The following is an 18,140-nucleotide window of genomic DNA, read 5'->3' as shown; positions in this document are numbered from 1 at the left end:
GATAATCTGCAACATTTGATCTCGATATCCACTGTGGAAACTTTTAAACTTAGAAACTGGATTAGGTTTTATTCTCTCAATCTCTGCTCGGTTCCAAACTTCCGACCGTACGGGATAACCAAGAGGGATTAATCTAATCCGTTGGACGATATAACTGTTTAATCCTGGGATTAAAACTACATAAGTTTTGACCTAAGATTAGCCACCAAAGTGTGCTGAATAAAGCACACCTAAAGCTGATAAGATTTTCAAACTAGTTCACAGGAATTGATTTGTTTCAGAACATATGAAATTAAAGTTCATACATATGCGGATTTTTGCACATAATTCTTCAGAAATTATGCGAAACAACTATAAAATGTTTCAAATGTAAACGTATTTTGCCAAGATGGAATGCTTAACAAATTGAAGAAAATGAGGTTTTTGAAAATTCGAAAATGTTACGCAAATATTCACAATGTTTTTTCACCTGATAAGTTCCGCTTGTTGTCTTTTTTCCTTTTCAAGAAGATCTTTCTCTCTTTTCTCCAGGTTCTCTAAACTACTCTTCCCATAATCCTATACACCAGATTATATTAATATATCTCCAGGTTCTCTTATCTTCCCATAATCCTAAACATAAGATTATTTCAATATATCTCCATCTTCAGGTTATCTACTCTTCCCATAATCTTAAACACAAGATTAGATTAATAAATCTCCAGGTTCTCTATTCTTCCCATAATCCTAAACACAAGATTATTTCAATATATCTCCACTCTTCAGGTTATCTACACTTCCCATAATCTTAAACACAAGATTAGATTAATAAATCTCCAGGTTCTCTATTCTTCCCATAATCCTAAACACAAGATTAGATTAATGTGTCTCCGGTTCAAAAGGAAAAGCTCACATACATTAATAAATAAATTAAAATCATGTGCTAAATGTTAATACTTTGATAAAAATTCATGAAAAATCTAAAAATTGTAAATGTTGAAAGAAATTAAAATATTCATGTGGACGACTTAAACTCTTAGGTTTCAAAGATTTGCAGATTTTATTTGATCCTGCATCATTTGATCGCGGACAAATTTCAACATTCAATATTTTAACTTGTTAATTAGAAAGAAAAAACCTCGTGTTTATAGTCACTAGTCAGAGATCTAACATATTGCCTTTTTTGAACTAGTACTATTCAATTTTAATATTTTAAGCTTTTTAAACTGCCAATAGTTATTTATGGATGGGTATTAGCTATTTGAAAAGAGTTATAAATTATTGAAAGAGTGGGATAAACTATTCAAATAATGTCATAAGCTATTTAAAGAGTGTCACTCAAAAGCTACTTAAAGAACTTCAACAATTTCCTATTAAAAAGTATACCTGGAGCAACGTGAAGAATCTAAGCTAGCTCCAACTTTACATATTTCCTACTAAAAAGTATACCTGGAGTAACACGTGGAGATCTAACCGAGCTCCAATAACATTTCCTAATGAAAAGTATACCTGGAGCAACGTGAATAATCTAACCCAGCTCCATCTGTACATATTTCCTACTAAAAAGTATACCTGGAGTAACACGTGGAGATCTAACCGAGCTCCAATAACATTTCCTATTGAAAAGTATACCTGGAGCAACGTAAAGAATCTAACCCAGCTCCAACTATACATATTTCCTACTAAAAAGTATACATGGAGTAACACGTGGAGAATCTAACCGAGCTTCAATAACATTTCCTTATTGAAAAGTATACCTGGAGCAACGTGAAGAATCTAACCCAGCTCCAATTATACATTTGTCCTATTGAAAAGTGTACCTGGAGCAACGTGAAGAATCTAACCCAGCTCCAACTATGCGTATTTCCTAATAAAAAGTATACCTGGAGCAACGTGCAAAATCTAACCGAGCACCAACAATATTTCCTAATGAAAAGTATACCTGGACCAAGAAGTGGAGTCTAACCGAGCTCCAATAACATTTCCTATTGTAAAGTTTACCTGGAGCAACGTGAAGAATCTAACCGAGCACCAACTATACATATTTCCTATTGAAAAATATACCTGGAGCAACGTGAAGAATCTAACCACAGTTTCCTCTTGAACCTTTCTCTCGACACTCCCTGATTAAATACATATATACACAAAGTAGTATTCTTGAGACGGAAATGTTTTTATTTTGGTTTAACATTTATAGGTTGAGTGGGTTGACTTTTAAAGCGAAAGTTTATATTCAAGGTAATGCTCGGCTTCCAAGCTATAGTTATTTAAAGAGAAAATTATTTTTAGCCACCATTAGGAAATTACAGATATTATAAAGAGAACAGTTTTAACAGTTAAAGTTTAAAAATCAAACTATTCCATATTGCCGTGTTTCATTAAACAATTCAAATCTGTAACGTGAGTCTCACAGTCGTCTTCCTATTCCACAGCATTATGCTTCCTTCTGTGTTTTTTAAGTAAAATAGATTTGCCACCTTCTCTGTTTTTCTAATCCTTATATCTATCCCAGCCAATGTGGTAAAGGTAGACTCTATGAATTCTGTTGGATCTAATAATCTAAGTCTAAAAATTTAAAGGTGTACACCATCGGGTTACAAAGACATAAGGATAAGAAAATTTGAGTTTGTCGCGAAAATTTAATTCCATTCCAAGAATACTCTGAATTATCTAAAACCTTAACCTGGTCTTTGTCTTCTCATGATCCTGATTGCATCCCAGGGTTCCATATCATAATAATAGATCAGATAACAGGCACACATTACGCCAGTCCGTCCTCGTCCTACTCAACATCATCCTTTACCTTACAGGAGAGGGAGGACATCATACTTCACCTTACAGGACAGGGAGGAGATCATACTTCGCCTTACAGAACAGGGAGGATATTCTCCTTAACCTTATAGGAAAGAGATGGCATCATTCTTAATCTTTGAGGACAGGGAGGACATCATCATTAACCATAAAGAACAGGGAGGACATCATACTTAACCATAAAGAACAGGGAGGACATCATACTTAATCGTAAAGGACAGGGAGGATATAATCCTTAAACTTACAGGACAGGGAGGACATCATTCTTAGGCTTACAGGACAGGGAAAACATAATTATTAATCTTTGAGGACATGGAGGACATCATCCTAAACCATAAAGAGAACAGGGAGGACATCATCCTTAACCGTAAAGGACATGGAGGATATAATCCTTAATCGTAAAGGACAGGGAGGATATAATCCTTTATCGTAAAGGACAGGGAGGATATAATCCTTAATCGTAAAGGACAGGAGGATATAATTCTTAATCGTAAAGGACAGGGAGGATATAATCCTTAGAGGACAGGGAGAACATGATTCTTAACTTTAGAGGACACAGGGGGACATACTCCTTAACCTTAGGCAGGACATGAAGGACATTATACTTAATATGGAGGCTATAATCCTTAACTTTAGAGGACAGGGAGGACAATTTATGATTTATCTGTTAAAATCACATGTCCCCCCTCCCAGACTGTTTTATCTAAATATTCTAAAACTGATAAAATTTTGATGAGATTTGTGGAAAGACGCATTCCCGGGTAATTTACGCCTAAACGCCTGGTTTCCACTGAGATTTAGAAGGAAAATAAATTCAACTTTATTCCCTGACCTCCCCTCCCCCAGTCGATCCCCACTTCTGCCCATACCTCTGGGTCTCACTGTATTCAAATCTGAAAGTTAATTAGGAGAAAGCAAAAAAACGTTGTTAAGTAAACATTATATAAGTAAAAATAAAAGATTTCCAGATTTCGTCCCCAAAAAAAGTTCACAAACAAACGCATCGATTATGAACTATTGGACATTTATATTTTTTCGTTGAAAAATAGCACTTTTCGCCCAATCAGAGACACTTGCTTGTTCCAAATGGAAATAGACAAATTTTTCTAGATTTAGATTTATTTCCTCGAGTTCAACCCCCAAAGTAGCTTTCAGTCTCACGTTTTTAAAGTAAAATTCGGTTGTTTGACCAAAAATAAATCAGTAAATCTATTTTGAGGGCGAAATTTTTTTTATCTCTGCGTCTGCTTTTAAATTGAGAGATTAGCGCCCAAAACCAATGAGGTCTGATATTCAACGTCCGAGGTTGAACTGTCTCGAGGGGGAAATGACAAATCACAGGATTAAAATATAAAAATTTCGCCCTCGGGCGTTCTGACACCAATTTTGAAGCTAAACTTCGAAATTCAAAACTTCCCGTCCTAAAGAGTTTATTCAGAAGGCTCATCTGCAACTCAAGATATCAGGATTAGGAGTGAGATTAAAGATCATAAAAGTTAAGGATTTCCTTCTGCGCAATGAACCCCAACTGCTTCTCCGTCCCTCCTCGCATCATCTGTAATCTCAAGAAACTTTTGAATCTCCGCTATAGTTGGCCCGGTGAAATCTTCCACTGGGATCAAGGTATGGTTCAGGTTCGGGAATGCATAGTGAGGAGGAATCTTCTCCGGGGACAGGGAAACCAGGTGATCTATTCCCTGCTCTACCAGGAACCGAACCTGGAGTAAGGATTGTTAAAAGGATCGTCAACTAAATTTCAAATAATTCATCACTGGACAAAAAAGTGGGTGATTTGAAATTCTATATTTCAAAAAATAATAACGATTTTTTGTTTTAATAATAATCATAATCAGGAATTGAGTCTTTGTCACAAACTCTGATTTTCTAATACCTATATCTTTGCAATCCAATTTCGTAGACGTTAGATATTTCAAACTATGAATTCTGTTAGATCAAATAGCCCAAGTTTGAAATATCAAGGGTTTCCACCATTAGGTTGCCAAGATATTAGGATTCGAAAATTTGAGTTTGTGGCAAAAACTCAATTCCTTTATAAATAGTTTTAGAAATGATGCTCAGTATAGCACTCAAACCCAAGGCTTAATATTTTATAACATTTTATGTGGTCTGCCTTTTTTTAGCATCTGAAATTGCCAGAGACATATTAGAAAGGTTGCCTGATTAAATATCAACTGATTCCGGGTCTTTCTGATTATGATTATTCATTTTTAGAAAGTTTTCAAAATTTGAAATATCCATGGCCTACAATATAAAGTTGCAATTGTCTGAAAGCTGTTTTTCCATTCCAGTTTATTTTGACGAGCACTGTATCGTTAATTTTACCTGATCCCTGGATTTCGGCCAACCCATCCCACACAGCTCATCAGGGATCACCCAGGTAAAGTTGATCGGCGCGTCTACAGACGTCCACTCCGGTGGCGCAGGGGTCACCGGCCGGTCGACAATGGGGGAGGGCTGACGGTCGGGATGGGGTGTTGTTGGACGGAAGGGAATAACAGAAGCAGGGGCGGGCTCCTCTCTGTAGGGCGTTACATCCCGAGCTTTTCTGTCTTTTGCAAACCGACTTGGAGACATCCTACAATATACAAAACATATTATTGTTTTTATAAACTATCAACTAAAATATACAAATCATGTTAACATTTTTATAAACTATCAACTAAAATATACAAATCATATTAACATTTTTATAAACTATCAACTAAAATATACAAATCATATTAACATTTTTATAAACTATCAACTAAAATATACAAATCATATTAACATTTTTATAAACTATCAACTAAAATATACAAATCATATTAACATTTTTATAAACTATCAATTAAAATATAAACTCACAGTTTCTCACAGTTGAAAAAAATCTGCGAAATAGTTTTTTCTTGAATGGAAATGTTTATTGTTTTTGAACCATAAGATCTGTCAATAATTGAAAACCCACAAAATGTATTTCTAAAAATACTCAAATTCAAAAACTAATTGAATGCCTTAAAACCCTAAATATGTTTATTCTCAAAATTTCCTAAACAATTATTCTTTTTTAAAGGGAGTGTTCGCGAAAAATGAAAGGGGGTATAGGCTTAATGCGATAAAAAAGCGCTTTTAATCGCTACTAATCTTACTTCTATCTGTTGCGTCTATAAGAAGAAAATTGTTAAAAGAACGTAGTGTCCATACAAATTCAGAAAGATGCAACATTCAACTCGGATGTAAACAAATCAATTTAATTCCAAACAAATCATTCAGATATTACAAACAATAGTGATCGATTATTTTTCGACGCATTCGTATATAGTTAATATTTCATAATAGTTTTGATTTTGTTTTTTTAAAATAATTTTCGCTGGCGCTGGATTTTCGAACATTCCTGGAAAATATGAAAATGTCGTCTTCATCAAAAAAAATCCTCGAAACAGGAATAAATGTTTTCAAAAGTAACTTCAGATCATGAAAAATACAAAATATTTGCATGGAGGGTCACTTGAATATACTCTTAAACATTCCCTTTAAAACAAATAAGATTTTTTTAACCTTATCTTTCCAACATTCGAATGAAAAAAATGCTTGAAAATGTAGAAAAAAACCACCGAAATTCTGAAAATGCAATATTCTGCTCTTTTATAATTGACGTACACATTAATGCATTTATATGACAAAATTTCATTTTTGTAAAAAGTTAAAAGTTAAAAACGCTTTCACAGAAACAAAAACTTAAACAATGTAGGCACTGTCTACATTATAAGGTCACAAGGAAAAAGTACGATTTTCTGAAAAACAGATAATTTAAAAATTCATTTAAAACTTGACAATTAGAGAAATGAGTGGCTTCGTTTTCAAGTTTTCTAAAAAATATTTGCAATTAAAAACTATTCTTTGCTACTTAAGATTATACATAGAGATGCACAATCCATTAGATGAAGGACCGCTATAATTTCAAGTGATCCTTCATGTACTGTGGAAACTGACTTAGCGGAAACCGACCTAAAGGATATCCAATCTTATTATCGAGTATAGTTTCTGTTTTAAAGAAAAAATCGAGTTGTTTTTAACAGGTTCAAATCGACTCCCAATTATAAATACGTCTAACCATCATCCAAAATCCAACCTTTTAAGATCTTCCACAATTTTAGATCGAAAACCCTTGGTACAGAAATCCCTTATGGTCAGAAAACACATTGTTCAGTTTCGGATGAACGTGAACTGGGCCTCCAGTTAAAGAGGGTCCTGCCAGTACCTTTTAAACCTTTATTTCATCAATAATGGCATGTTTTCCATAGCTTAAAGGGACTGTACGTGTAATTTCAAGTGACCTACCATGCGGAGATGTCGATGCCCGATTTACAATTCGGTACCCTTGAAACTTCATCTTATAAAAATGTGGAAGATACCTTCGTTTTTCTGAAAAGTGTTTATTTCTGCGAATTTTTCCAATGCCTCTTCTGTCAACAAATGCGCAAGCAACTTTCGCAAAGAAACCGCAATTGGAAACAAACATTTTAAAGAAACAAATCATTGATAAAGAATTCATACTTGAGCAGACAAAGCTTCCAACGGTACCATTTTAAATCGGGCATTGTCATCTTTGCATGGAGGGTCACTTGAAGTTATGCCTACTTAAAGTCCCTTAAACAAGTGCCACTTTACAAATAAAAGATCACTTGAAATTACGCCTGCAGTGAGGAAGTGTAGGCAACCTCCCCGCACAGCTTCCGAACCTCATTTTACCTATTTGCAGCAGTGCGCGTCCTATTAGGGCTTCCGAACCTCCCCCAAACAGTCTTCCGGGAATGATCTTGTATTTACAATCGTCGATGTCTACTTAAAATGGTAATTTAAGCACGCTAGTCAATGTATTCTTAAAATGTGCATAATATATTTTTTTTAAAATTAAAGATCGGTCTGGAAAAATGAAAAATTTGTAGATTTTTTTTCTGAACAAATCTGGGAATGGCTGCCGCATTTTTATGAATAGTTTCTACAAAGTAGACAAATAAAAATATTCTTCATAAAATGTTGATTCTAAGAAAAACATTGCCCTATGTAAATTTTCTTTCTAGTTACTTTCTAGTTATTGAGATATTTAAAAAAAACAAAACTATTTTAAAACTATTGCCGCCTTTTTTTTACAAGCGCTACAGATTTGAAATGAGGGAATTCAGGGGGGGGGGCTTACATTTTTTTCTTTCCATGGGGGGGCTCAGCACCCGCTGGGGCCTGAAAACCCCCTGAAATCAATAGATTTCACTGGTCCAGTCCAGGGGGGGGGGCTTAGCCCCCTACCCACCACTCGAATACGCCTCTGTTTGAAATACATATAGTTCGAAAGATAATTACATTTTCTTTAACTAGAGCTTTGCCAAAATTCCCTTTTACAGACTTAAATTAATACACCTGGGGGGAGGGGGCCGCCGGGGGCGTGATATGAAACAATATCTACAAAGTTCTGATTTTTCCTGTTCAAACTTTGATTGTAAAAAGGAAATACAAATATTATGAAATTAAGGATACTATAGATGGACTAGATTGCTTAAATTATCGAATTAGTCCCGTTTTAAGTAGAAATTGACGATTAAAAATGGAAGATCATTCCCAGAAGACTGTTTGAGGGAGGTTCGGAAGCTCTTTGGGGACGCGCACTGCATCAAATAGGTAAATGAGGTTCTGAAGCTGTGTCTGGGGGAGGTTACCTTCCCTCCCCCCTACAGTTCATTTAAATGCCATCTAATTAACAAAGGTAAGTCTCCACAAACAGGTCTAGTTTTGACCTTTCGACCTTAGCTATTTTGCCAAGGCATTTAAAAAGGCATATTTTAAATATCTGAAATTAATTAGAAAATCGGACTGAAATGGTGAGTCTCTAAATTCTTTAAACGAATTCAATTAAATGTCAGATAATAGGAAAGAACTTTTCAAAAGATAATAAATTCCTGAGAAATACAAACAAATAGTTTCTAAAAGTTATATTTGTAAAATAACTGTTTTCCAGTTTAGTGCCGCCCTGCTAACAAGGAAAAGGAGGTGTAAAATACAATTTACTTTCTTTTGATTATATTCAGTAGTTTTCCTCGTGAAAAAACTTTATCTGTAGTTTTTAAGCTCTAAAATCTATACAATTTAGTCTTCACTAATTTACTCTTAACTTTGAAGAAGGTCATTGCATTGTTTTATATCAAATGCAATATTTTGTTAAAAAGGAAATGAGTGGTTGCCACAAACTTTCAAATTTCATAACTTTGCAACCCAATGTCGTAGAGGTTAGATATGTCAAACTGTAAATTCTGTTAGATCAAATAATAATATGTTTGAAATATCAAAGGTTTACATCGTTTACATCATCAGGTTGGAAAGAAAATTTTAGTTTGTGGCAAAGACTCAATTCCTTTTTCAAAATATTGTGACATTTCACTTTCGATTAAAAATCTAAATGTTCTGACATGGTCTAATTAAAAGATAAAGCCATTCTTTGCAAAGGTCGTTTTAGCATTCTTTAAACGAAATTTAAAACTTGTTGTTTGGGAAATATTAAAATTTTTGAAGAACCTTTAGATAAGAATTAAGAAAACACTGCAGCGAGATAAATCAATAAGGATCAACTGGAGCTGGATACTTTTGAATAAACAGAACAACTTTAAACCGATTTAAAAAAAAAAAATCAAAAATATTATGAAATATTAACTAAATACGAATTCGTCGAAAAATAATCGATGACTACTGTTTGAATGATTTGTTTGGAATTAAATTGATTTGTTTACGATCCGAGTTGAATTTTGCATCTTTCTGAATTTGTATGGTTCTTCGGTATTAGTCGTTTTAAACAATTTTCTCCTAATAGAGGCAACAGATAGAAATAAGATTAGTTGCGATCAAAAACGCTTTTTTATCGCATTAAGCCTATACCCCCTTTCATTTTTCGCGAACACTCCCTTTAATTAGTAAATACTAGAAGAACAAAATTCCCAGCTGAAACCTTAACATTAAGTATGTTTTGAGACCTGTTGTTTTAATAATTGGTTCAAATCATTAGTATAATAGAATATTAATATCTACAATTAGTTTTTTTGAATTACGAAACAAAAAAAGTAATTTGTACCTGTGACATGAGAGGGGTCTTAGTCTATAAGTTGTATTTCGTCTAGTTTCTAATCTACGTTTGATAATATTTTGATTTGTTTATCTCAACATTTTTAGTTTGGGAGAGAAATTGTAAAGAAAAAAGAACGGATTCACGTAGAACATGTCTTTTAGACTTCTAGTCCGTAGAATGTAGATATTGTCCGCTAGCCTTGATATTTTTAACAAATATTTAGAAGTTTGTAGAATGCTGAGAATTTGCACAACCTTAAATCACTCATGTTTGTATTTCTTTATCAAGCTTTCTGCTTCACTGTTCTTCCTCCGTACTGGCACGACACAGCTGAAAACCAGTTTTCTCAAATCCAAACCGGTTTCTATCAAACATGGCCACCAAGCTAAATACAAGAGCTATTAGAAATATTGCTGATAAAATTCATGTTGCACAGCCCAAAACAGGATTCTATTGTAACTGAATAGTGCGAGTATGCAGGATGAAGGATATCTAATGTTTGAGGTGTGTAGCTCGTGAACTGACTGCCAGCTAGCTGACCTGAGCGCTACTATATCCTCCGGTCAACCTACAGAGTCCAGAAAGCGTGAGAAACAAGATAAAGTTTAAAAAGTGTAGTAACCTTCCAACGTACATCATGGCCGCCCTTTCCTGTGTGCCTTAGTTAAAAAGCTCACCATTGTTTATCTATAGCTATAAAATACAAATAAATATCATTGTTTCCATAACATTATACAATGTACTGTAAAATAATTAAATGATTATGCACTGAGTAAAGTTCAAGGTATAGCCTTCAGGTCAACATCTATACCCTAACAATGCAAACATTCAAATAAATATATTTGATTTTAATTGTTTTTTGTCAAAAGTAATTAAAACAAAATATCTGTTTTCAATCTCTAAATTTTGTAAAAGACCGATATGTTTAGTCTAAGTAGTTCTTCTCAAACTCCATTTATTCCTAATCTAAGAGGTTTTTTAGAGAGATGACGAAATCTGTCAGGTCAAAGTAGAAACATTTCAGAAAGAATTTTGTTTGGAGAATTCTTTGAGGATCAAGATAATCAAGTATTTAGGGGGTATCAGGTACACAAATGTACAAGTACAATGTACAAAAACTTGAGCATCGAGTATTTTTTCGAGAATCTGATATTGCTTATATGATCTGAGATGGGAACTTTTGAATGGTGGAGATCGGGATTAAGGCTTGATCCACTCTTTTTCCTAATCTCAAGATTAAATAGTGCTTGTTCTCCCCTTGCTATTAATCTCAAGATTAATTAACCGATCGGGATTAAGGGTATCCCAAACTAAAGTTTTCAGCTCCATGACCAAATATCAAAAAAAATTAAATCCTCGTAATTTCTTCAAATTAAAAAAAACTGTAATTTGTGTCAAAATCATCTCTTGTTTGGTCGAGTTTATTCTCATACAGCTTAAATATACCTAGATCTTAGATGTAAATCTTAAATTTTGAAATAAAAAATAAAAAATCTGCGAAAAATTTTTCAATATTGTTAAATGATGTACGATGATCAAATAAATATACAGGCACGGATTGTCCTGAGGTCTGTAATATCACCTTACAGAAGTTTTGTAAAAAACAATTTAGTTTTGTAGATTATCTCCTGAGCACTGGAACGGATACTAATGAGTAATGACCCGTAATAAATAACTTTGACCTTCTCGGCTGAACAACTTGTAAAGAAGGAAATTAACCGCTTCAAAATATTGCTGTTTAAATACTTTTAACAAGTTTATTTAGAAACATTTTAGTTTATATATACTGTTATAATTAAAAAATTAATTAAAAATAAATTGAATAAACACCTTTTTATCCCGTCATTACTTTTTCATCAATTTGCTATTTTTCTATAGGCGTAATTTTTGATCAATAATGTTGAAGAAATTTTCTTTTTTTTAGGTTTAGAATTGTCTAATTCTAATAGCTACTTCTATATTAACATGTTTTCCTGCAGTAGAAATATGCAATTTACTTTTGTAGAGAAACCACAATTGAACATAATCAGTTTTAAAAATTATAACAATTGATATCTAATTCAAACTTGATCAGACAACGCTTTTAAAGGGTATCCTAGTGAATCGGGCATTGCAATCTTTACATAGAGGATCACTTGAGATTACGCTTACAGTCCCTTTAAATCTGTTCAACCTGATGATATTCCAAACTTTGAATTTCGCTAATTCTAATAGTTAAGGTTCGAATCTTCAAACGTTTACATCATCAGGCTGCAAAGATTTAGGGATTAAAGAAATGCGTTTGATGCGATTAATCATTTCTTGTTTAAATGATTGGGTTTTCAACTTACAAAGAATTCGATTGATTTGATATAGGAAGATTTATATTCCGAAAAATTGTCCACAAAAATTGGGCCTAAATAGTTGAGGCTTTCTGACAAGCATTGATCCAAAAACAATTGATCCAAAAGTTTTAAACCACTACTGAGTTTTTAAATTTAAGTATGTTGGGTAGGGAGGGGGTGCAGGGACGCCAGGAGCCCAGCAAAATGGTTTCCAAGCCTTTGGATTCGGAGATAAGCATTAAAAATGACATGGCATTACCCCTATTCTTTAGAATAGATATTATAGAAGTAATGTATACAAATTTTTTGAAAATATTTTAATAGATATGCAACGTTTTTTGGATATTCAAGAAAACACTGCATAACTATTTAAAGATTAAAAATATATATATTTTTTAATGTTATTTATTACTTCTATAACGGTAAGGTCTTTTTAAATACGGAGGCTTGGAGACCATCTTGAGGGGCTCATTGCGGCCCTGCACCCCCTCCCTCTTCTGCTTTAACTATATAGTGGAACTACACCTGGAAAATTGAGTTGAGTTAAATGTATAAAAGTTAGTAAACTCCACATTGTAATTGTCAAACTTAGAGAGAAACAATTCTTCCCTTGACATATTTCTAGATTATAAAGATATCCCCAGAGAGAGACCAGGGTGACCAGCTGCTGTAAAGATATCCCCAGAGAGAGACCAGGGTGACCAGCAGCTGTAAAGATATCCCCAGAGAGAGAGCAGGGTGACCAGCAGCTGTAAAGATATCCCCAGAGAGAGACCAGGGTGACCAGCTGCTTTAAAGATATCCCCAGAGAGAGACCAGGGTGACCAGCTGCTGTAAAGACATCCCCAGAGAGAGACCAGGGTGACCAGCAGCTGTAAAGATATCCCCAGAGAGAGAGACCAGGGTGACCAGCAGCTGTAAAGATATCCCCAGAGAGAGAGACCAGGGTGACCAGCAGCTGTAAAGATATCCCCAGAGAGAGACCAGGGTGACCAGCAGCTGTAAAGATATCCCCAAAGAGAGACTAGGTTTGACCAGCAGCTGTAAAGATATCCCCAGAGAGAGAGACCAGGGTGACCATCAGCTGTAAAGATATCCCCAGAGACAGAACAGGGTGACCAGCAGCTGTAAAGGGACTGTTTAGATATTTGAAAGTTGAAACAAAAACTATGAAAACATGTCTCTCCAAAGTCCAAACACAGGCAGCTGTTATATCGTTTTTTTTACATCCTATTATCAATGATTGGGATTAAATATTATTCGACAATTTTATTCTTATCATTCAAGTAAAACAAGGTGACCAGATAAAAAAAATAGAAGGGCCCCATTTATTTATAAAATCACGGTAACCAGAGTCATTTATTAAATCAAGGGGACCCCTGTCCAGAATTTGCTTTCAATTTAGGGTGACCATTTTTTTTAACAGAATGACCAGATTCATTCTTAAAGCAGGGTTACCCCTGTCCAGATTTTTTTTAATGCAAGGTAACCAGATTCTTTTTAAAACTGAGTGGCCACATTCATTTATAAAAACAGGGTGACCAGATTTTTTTTAAAGCAACCCTGCACTGACCAGAATCTGTTATTAATGTAGGGTGACCGGACTATTTTACGTGGATTATTGTTAATCTTCAATGATCTCGATTTCCAGTGTTAGCACTGAAAAAGTTGAGGATAAATGCTTGATACGCCAATTAAAGTTATCCCTGCAGGGCATGATCACCAGTGGTTATTAAAGAGGAATGATATTACTCTATAGGTCCACATTAGATCAATGATTGAGATTGACCCAAAGATTCATAGCAAAAAAGTTTTGACTCATTTCTTTACAGTGATTGAAAGTGTAATTTCAAGTGACCTTTCATTAGAAATCCGGTTTAGATAACAACGGTTCCTTTAAACCTTTAAAGCTCTAATTGATGACTAAAGATTTTTGGAGTACCGTTGTAAATCGGGTGTTGTCCTCTTTGCATAGAGGGTCACTTACAGTCCCTTTAAACAGGGTGTCCAGATTCTTATACCTTTACAAACTGTAGGGAAACAAGAATAAATCAGGGTGACCGGATTCATTAATAATTACAGGGTACTAGATTCTAAAATTAAAACAGGGTTACCAGCTTCTTAAAATAAAAGGATGACCAGCTAATAACTGCATCTAGACAACTATATTAAGATTGATTACCATCTTACCCCTGGATCGTCCCAACATGTTCCTGATATTGTTGTAAGCTGGTTTTGTCCCTAGGGGATTAGATCTCGGGTATGAAAGGGGGGGAGGGGAGGAAGGGGAGGAGTGGTTAGAAAGGAACGGAGTTGGGGGAGGGTGGCGGATTGGAGTTTTTACATCACTTACATCCACCTTTGTTTTTCTTACAAAGAGCTTATACATACAGTGTTATTCTTCAATACAGAAGTATACTTAGCCTACAGTAAACCTAACCTAGAATATACTTAACCTAGAGTATACTTAACCTACAGTAAACCTAACCTAGAATATACTTAACCTACAGTAAAACTAACCTTGAATATAGTTATCCTAGAGTTTACTTAACCTACAGTAAACCTAACCTAGAATATACTTAACCTAGAGTATATCTTAACCTACAGTAAACCTAACCTAACATATACTTAAACTAGAGTAAACCTAACATAGAATATACTTAACCTAGAGTAAAATTAACCTAGAGTATACTTAACCTACAGTAAACCTAACCTAGAATATACTTAACCCAGAGTATACTTAACCTAGAGTAAACCTAACCTAGAATATACATAGCCTAGAGTATACTTAACCTAGAATAAACCTAACCTAGAATATACTTAGCCTAGAGTATACTTAACCAAGAGTATACTTAACCTAGAGTATACTTAACCTAGAGTATACTTAATCTAGAGTATACTTAACCTACAGTAAACCTAACCTACAGTAAACCTAACCTAGAATATACATAACCTAGAGTATGCTTAAACTGGAGTATACTGTAAGGGACTGTAAACGTACTTTCAATTAGAGAATCGCAGCCCTGCCATACCCTTTTGAGCCTGTATCTTAATAATACCAAGGAAGATATCATCGTTTTTCCTTCCTCAACATTTTTGCTCAGACGAAAGTTTAAAGAGTGTCATTGTGGATCGAGCAGTCCCTTGAACCTGGAGTATACTGAACCCTGAGAAAAGAAGAAGGTTGAGAGGGGAGCAGGATAAGACAGAGAGAATTCAAAATTTTATGCAAATCTTGAAAAATCACTTTTGTGATTATCTCAGAGTAAACTAAACCCTCATCAGTCTTTGTAATATTTTCATTAAACTTTCAGTTTATCAAACCCCGAAACTTCCAAGAACATTTTTATACAATATACTATACAATATACAATATATATCATATACACCATACAATACCTATAAGCAATAAACAAAATACAATATGTTTAGTATAGCATACATAAAAACTACAAAAAGACACCAAACTTCAAATAATCTTCAAAGGGGAGACTTAAAAGTTAGACCTCCCCACCTTTGAGGCTTCTTTTAACTGAGCCCAGTAAGAATATATATAGTATGAGTACTATTACGTGTGTTTGAAGCATTTATTGTAAGATTGTGTAGGATAAAAGGCCCCTGAGGAACTATATGAGGAGATTTATTCCAACCATCTGTCCGACCCAACCCTAGCTCCAGGTCCTCCAGGGATACAAGGATATCTATTTAATTAACCAGAACCTAATCCTTCTTTCAAATTTGAAGATTTTTATTCTAAACTCACTTAACTTTAACGATACTGTCCACTTTTTTGAAAAATTACCTTTCAGTTCAAAAGGTAATTTTTCCGATTCAAGCTGATCTTTAAGCTAAATTAAATTATGAGGTTCTTTATCCTTCATATTCTTTATTCAATTGTGGTTTATCTATGCAGCAAAGACGAACTGTGAAAATGTTAGAATAAAACACTTTTCCAGATACAAAATACAATATCTCTCTTTAATTCTTGTCTGATATAGTTTTGAAGGGTATCTCCATTCTTTATCCCTTGTATTCCCATTCTTTATCCCTTGTATCTCCATTCTTTAACCCTTGTATCTCCATTCTTTATCCCTTGTATTCACATTCTTTATCCCTTGTATCTCCATTCTTTATCCCTTGTATCTCCATTCTTTATCCCTTGTATCTCCATTCCTTATCCCTTGTATCTCTATTTCTTATCCCTTGTATTCCCATTCTTTATCTGTTGTATCTCCATTCCTTATCCCTTGTATATCCATTCCGTATCCTTTGTATCTCCATTCTTTATCTGTTGTATCTTCATCCCTGAGTCCGTATCTCCATTCATTATCTAGTGTATCTTTATTCCTTATCCCTTGTATCTCCATTCTTTATCTGTTGTTTCTTCAATCCTTACCCCTTGTATCTCCTTCCTTATCCCTTGTATCTCCATTCCTTATCCCTTGTATCTCCATTCTATATCCCTTGTATCTCCATTCTATATCCCTTGAATCTCCATTCTTTATCCCTTGTATTCACATTCTTTATCCCTTGTATCTCCATTCTTTATCCCTTGTATATCCATTCCTTATCCCTTGTATCTCCATTTCTTATCCCTTGTATTCCCATTCTTTATCTGTTGTATCTCCATTCCTTATCCCTTGTATATCCATTCTGTATCCTTTGTATCTCCATTCATTATCTAGTGTATCTTTATTCCTTATCCCTTGTTGTATCTCCATTCTTTATCTGTTGTTTCTTCAATCCTTACCCCTTGTATCTCCTTCCTTATCCCTTGTATCTCCATTCCTTATCCCTTGTATCTCCATTCTATATTCCTTGTATCTCCATTCTATATCCCTTGAATCTCCATTCTTTATCTGTTGTACCTCTATTCCTTATCCCTTGTATTCCCATTCTTTATCCCTTGTATCTCCATTCCTTATCCCTTTGATCTCCATTCTACATTCCTTCAATCTCCATTCTATATCTGTTGTACCTCTATTCCTTATCCCTTGTATCTCCATTCTTTATCTGTTGTATCATCATTCCTTAACTCTTGTATCTCCATTCTCTATCTCTTGTTTATCCATTCTTTATCTGTTGTATCTCCATTACTTATCCCTTTTATCGCCATTCTATATTCCTTGTATCTCCATTCTATATCCCTTGAATCTCCATTCTTTATCTGTTGTATCTCTATTCCTTATCCCTTGTATATCCATTCTTTATCTTTTGTATATCCATTCCTTATCCCTTGTACCTCCATTCGTCATCCCTTGTATCTCCATTCTTCATCCCTTGTATCTCCATTCTTTATCCGTTTTATCCGCGTTGCACAGATAGGCAACAGCGTAAGAGAGAAGGCGGATTTCTACTTTTGTCCCTTTAATAAAAATTCCGATGGTGTAAATTTAAGGCTTTGAGTTGAAAAGCTTCTGAAATCTGAAGTAAAGATACAAATAGAAGAATTTCTCAATAAATCTAAATCTGAATATGCGGGGTAACCAGGGGGGACTGCAGGGTAACCGGGATAACCGAGAGGAACAGGAGAACCAAGGAAACCAGAGAACCCTTGGAGACCAGGGGAACCAGGACAACCAGGGAAACCAGGGAAACCAGGGACACCAGGGAAACCAGGGAAACTAGGGAAACTAAGGACACCAGGGAAACCAGAGAAACAAGGGAAACCAAGGAAACCTGGGAGGGAAACCAGGGAAACCAGGGAAACCAGGAAAATCAGGGAAACTAGGTGAACAAGGAGAACCAAGAGAACCCGGGAAACTTGGGGAACCGGGAAAACCAGAACGATTTAAATTGATTGCCAATCGATAAAAAAAATAGTTTTAAAGAAAATTGGATAAATATTTATCATTATAAAATTAGTCCTTATCAACGAAAAGGAAATTTTAGCTTGATATCGTCAATTTGGAATTTAT

General features: G+C 34.6%; 1 protein-coding gene across 1 annotated transcript; it reads right to left on the bottom strand.

Moving 5' to 3' along the window:
* Nucleotides 1-465: 465 nt before the first annotated feature.
* LOC111698244 (dual specificity protein phosphatase 23) lies at nucleotides 466-10,456 on the bottom strand. The gene is made up of 6 exons (XM_023468532.1): nucleotides 9,905-10,456; nucleotides 5,134-5,386; nucleotides 4,298-4,508; nucleotides 2,663-2,761; nucleotides 2,044-2,102; nucleotides 466-558 (listed from the first exon to the last, which is right to left on the bottom strand). The coding sequence occupies exons 2-6, from the start codon at nucleotides 5,383-5,385 to the stop codon at nucleotides 466-468; spliced, it is 714 nt and encodes a 237-aa protein (XP_023324300.1). The 5' UTR covers nucleotide 5,386; nucleotides 9,905-10,456.
* Between the last annotated feature and the right edge of the window lie 7,684 nt (nucleotides 10,457-18,140).

The sequence above is a fragment of the Eurytemora carolleeae genome, unplaced genomic scaffold (genome assembly GCF_000591075.1).
Source record: "Eurytemora carolleeae unplaced genomic scaffold, Eaff_2.0 scaffold248, whole genome shotgun sequence".
Classification (NCBI taxonomy): domain Eukaryota; kingdom Metazoa; phylum Arthropoda; class Copepoda; order Calanoida; family Temoridae; genus Eurytemora; species Eurytemora carolleeae.
The sequence above is the reverse complement of the archived record's forward strand: the minus strand, read 5'-3'. Positions and strand labels throughout refer to the sequence as shown.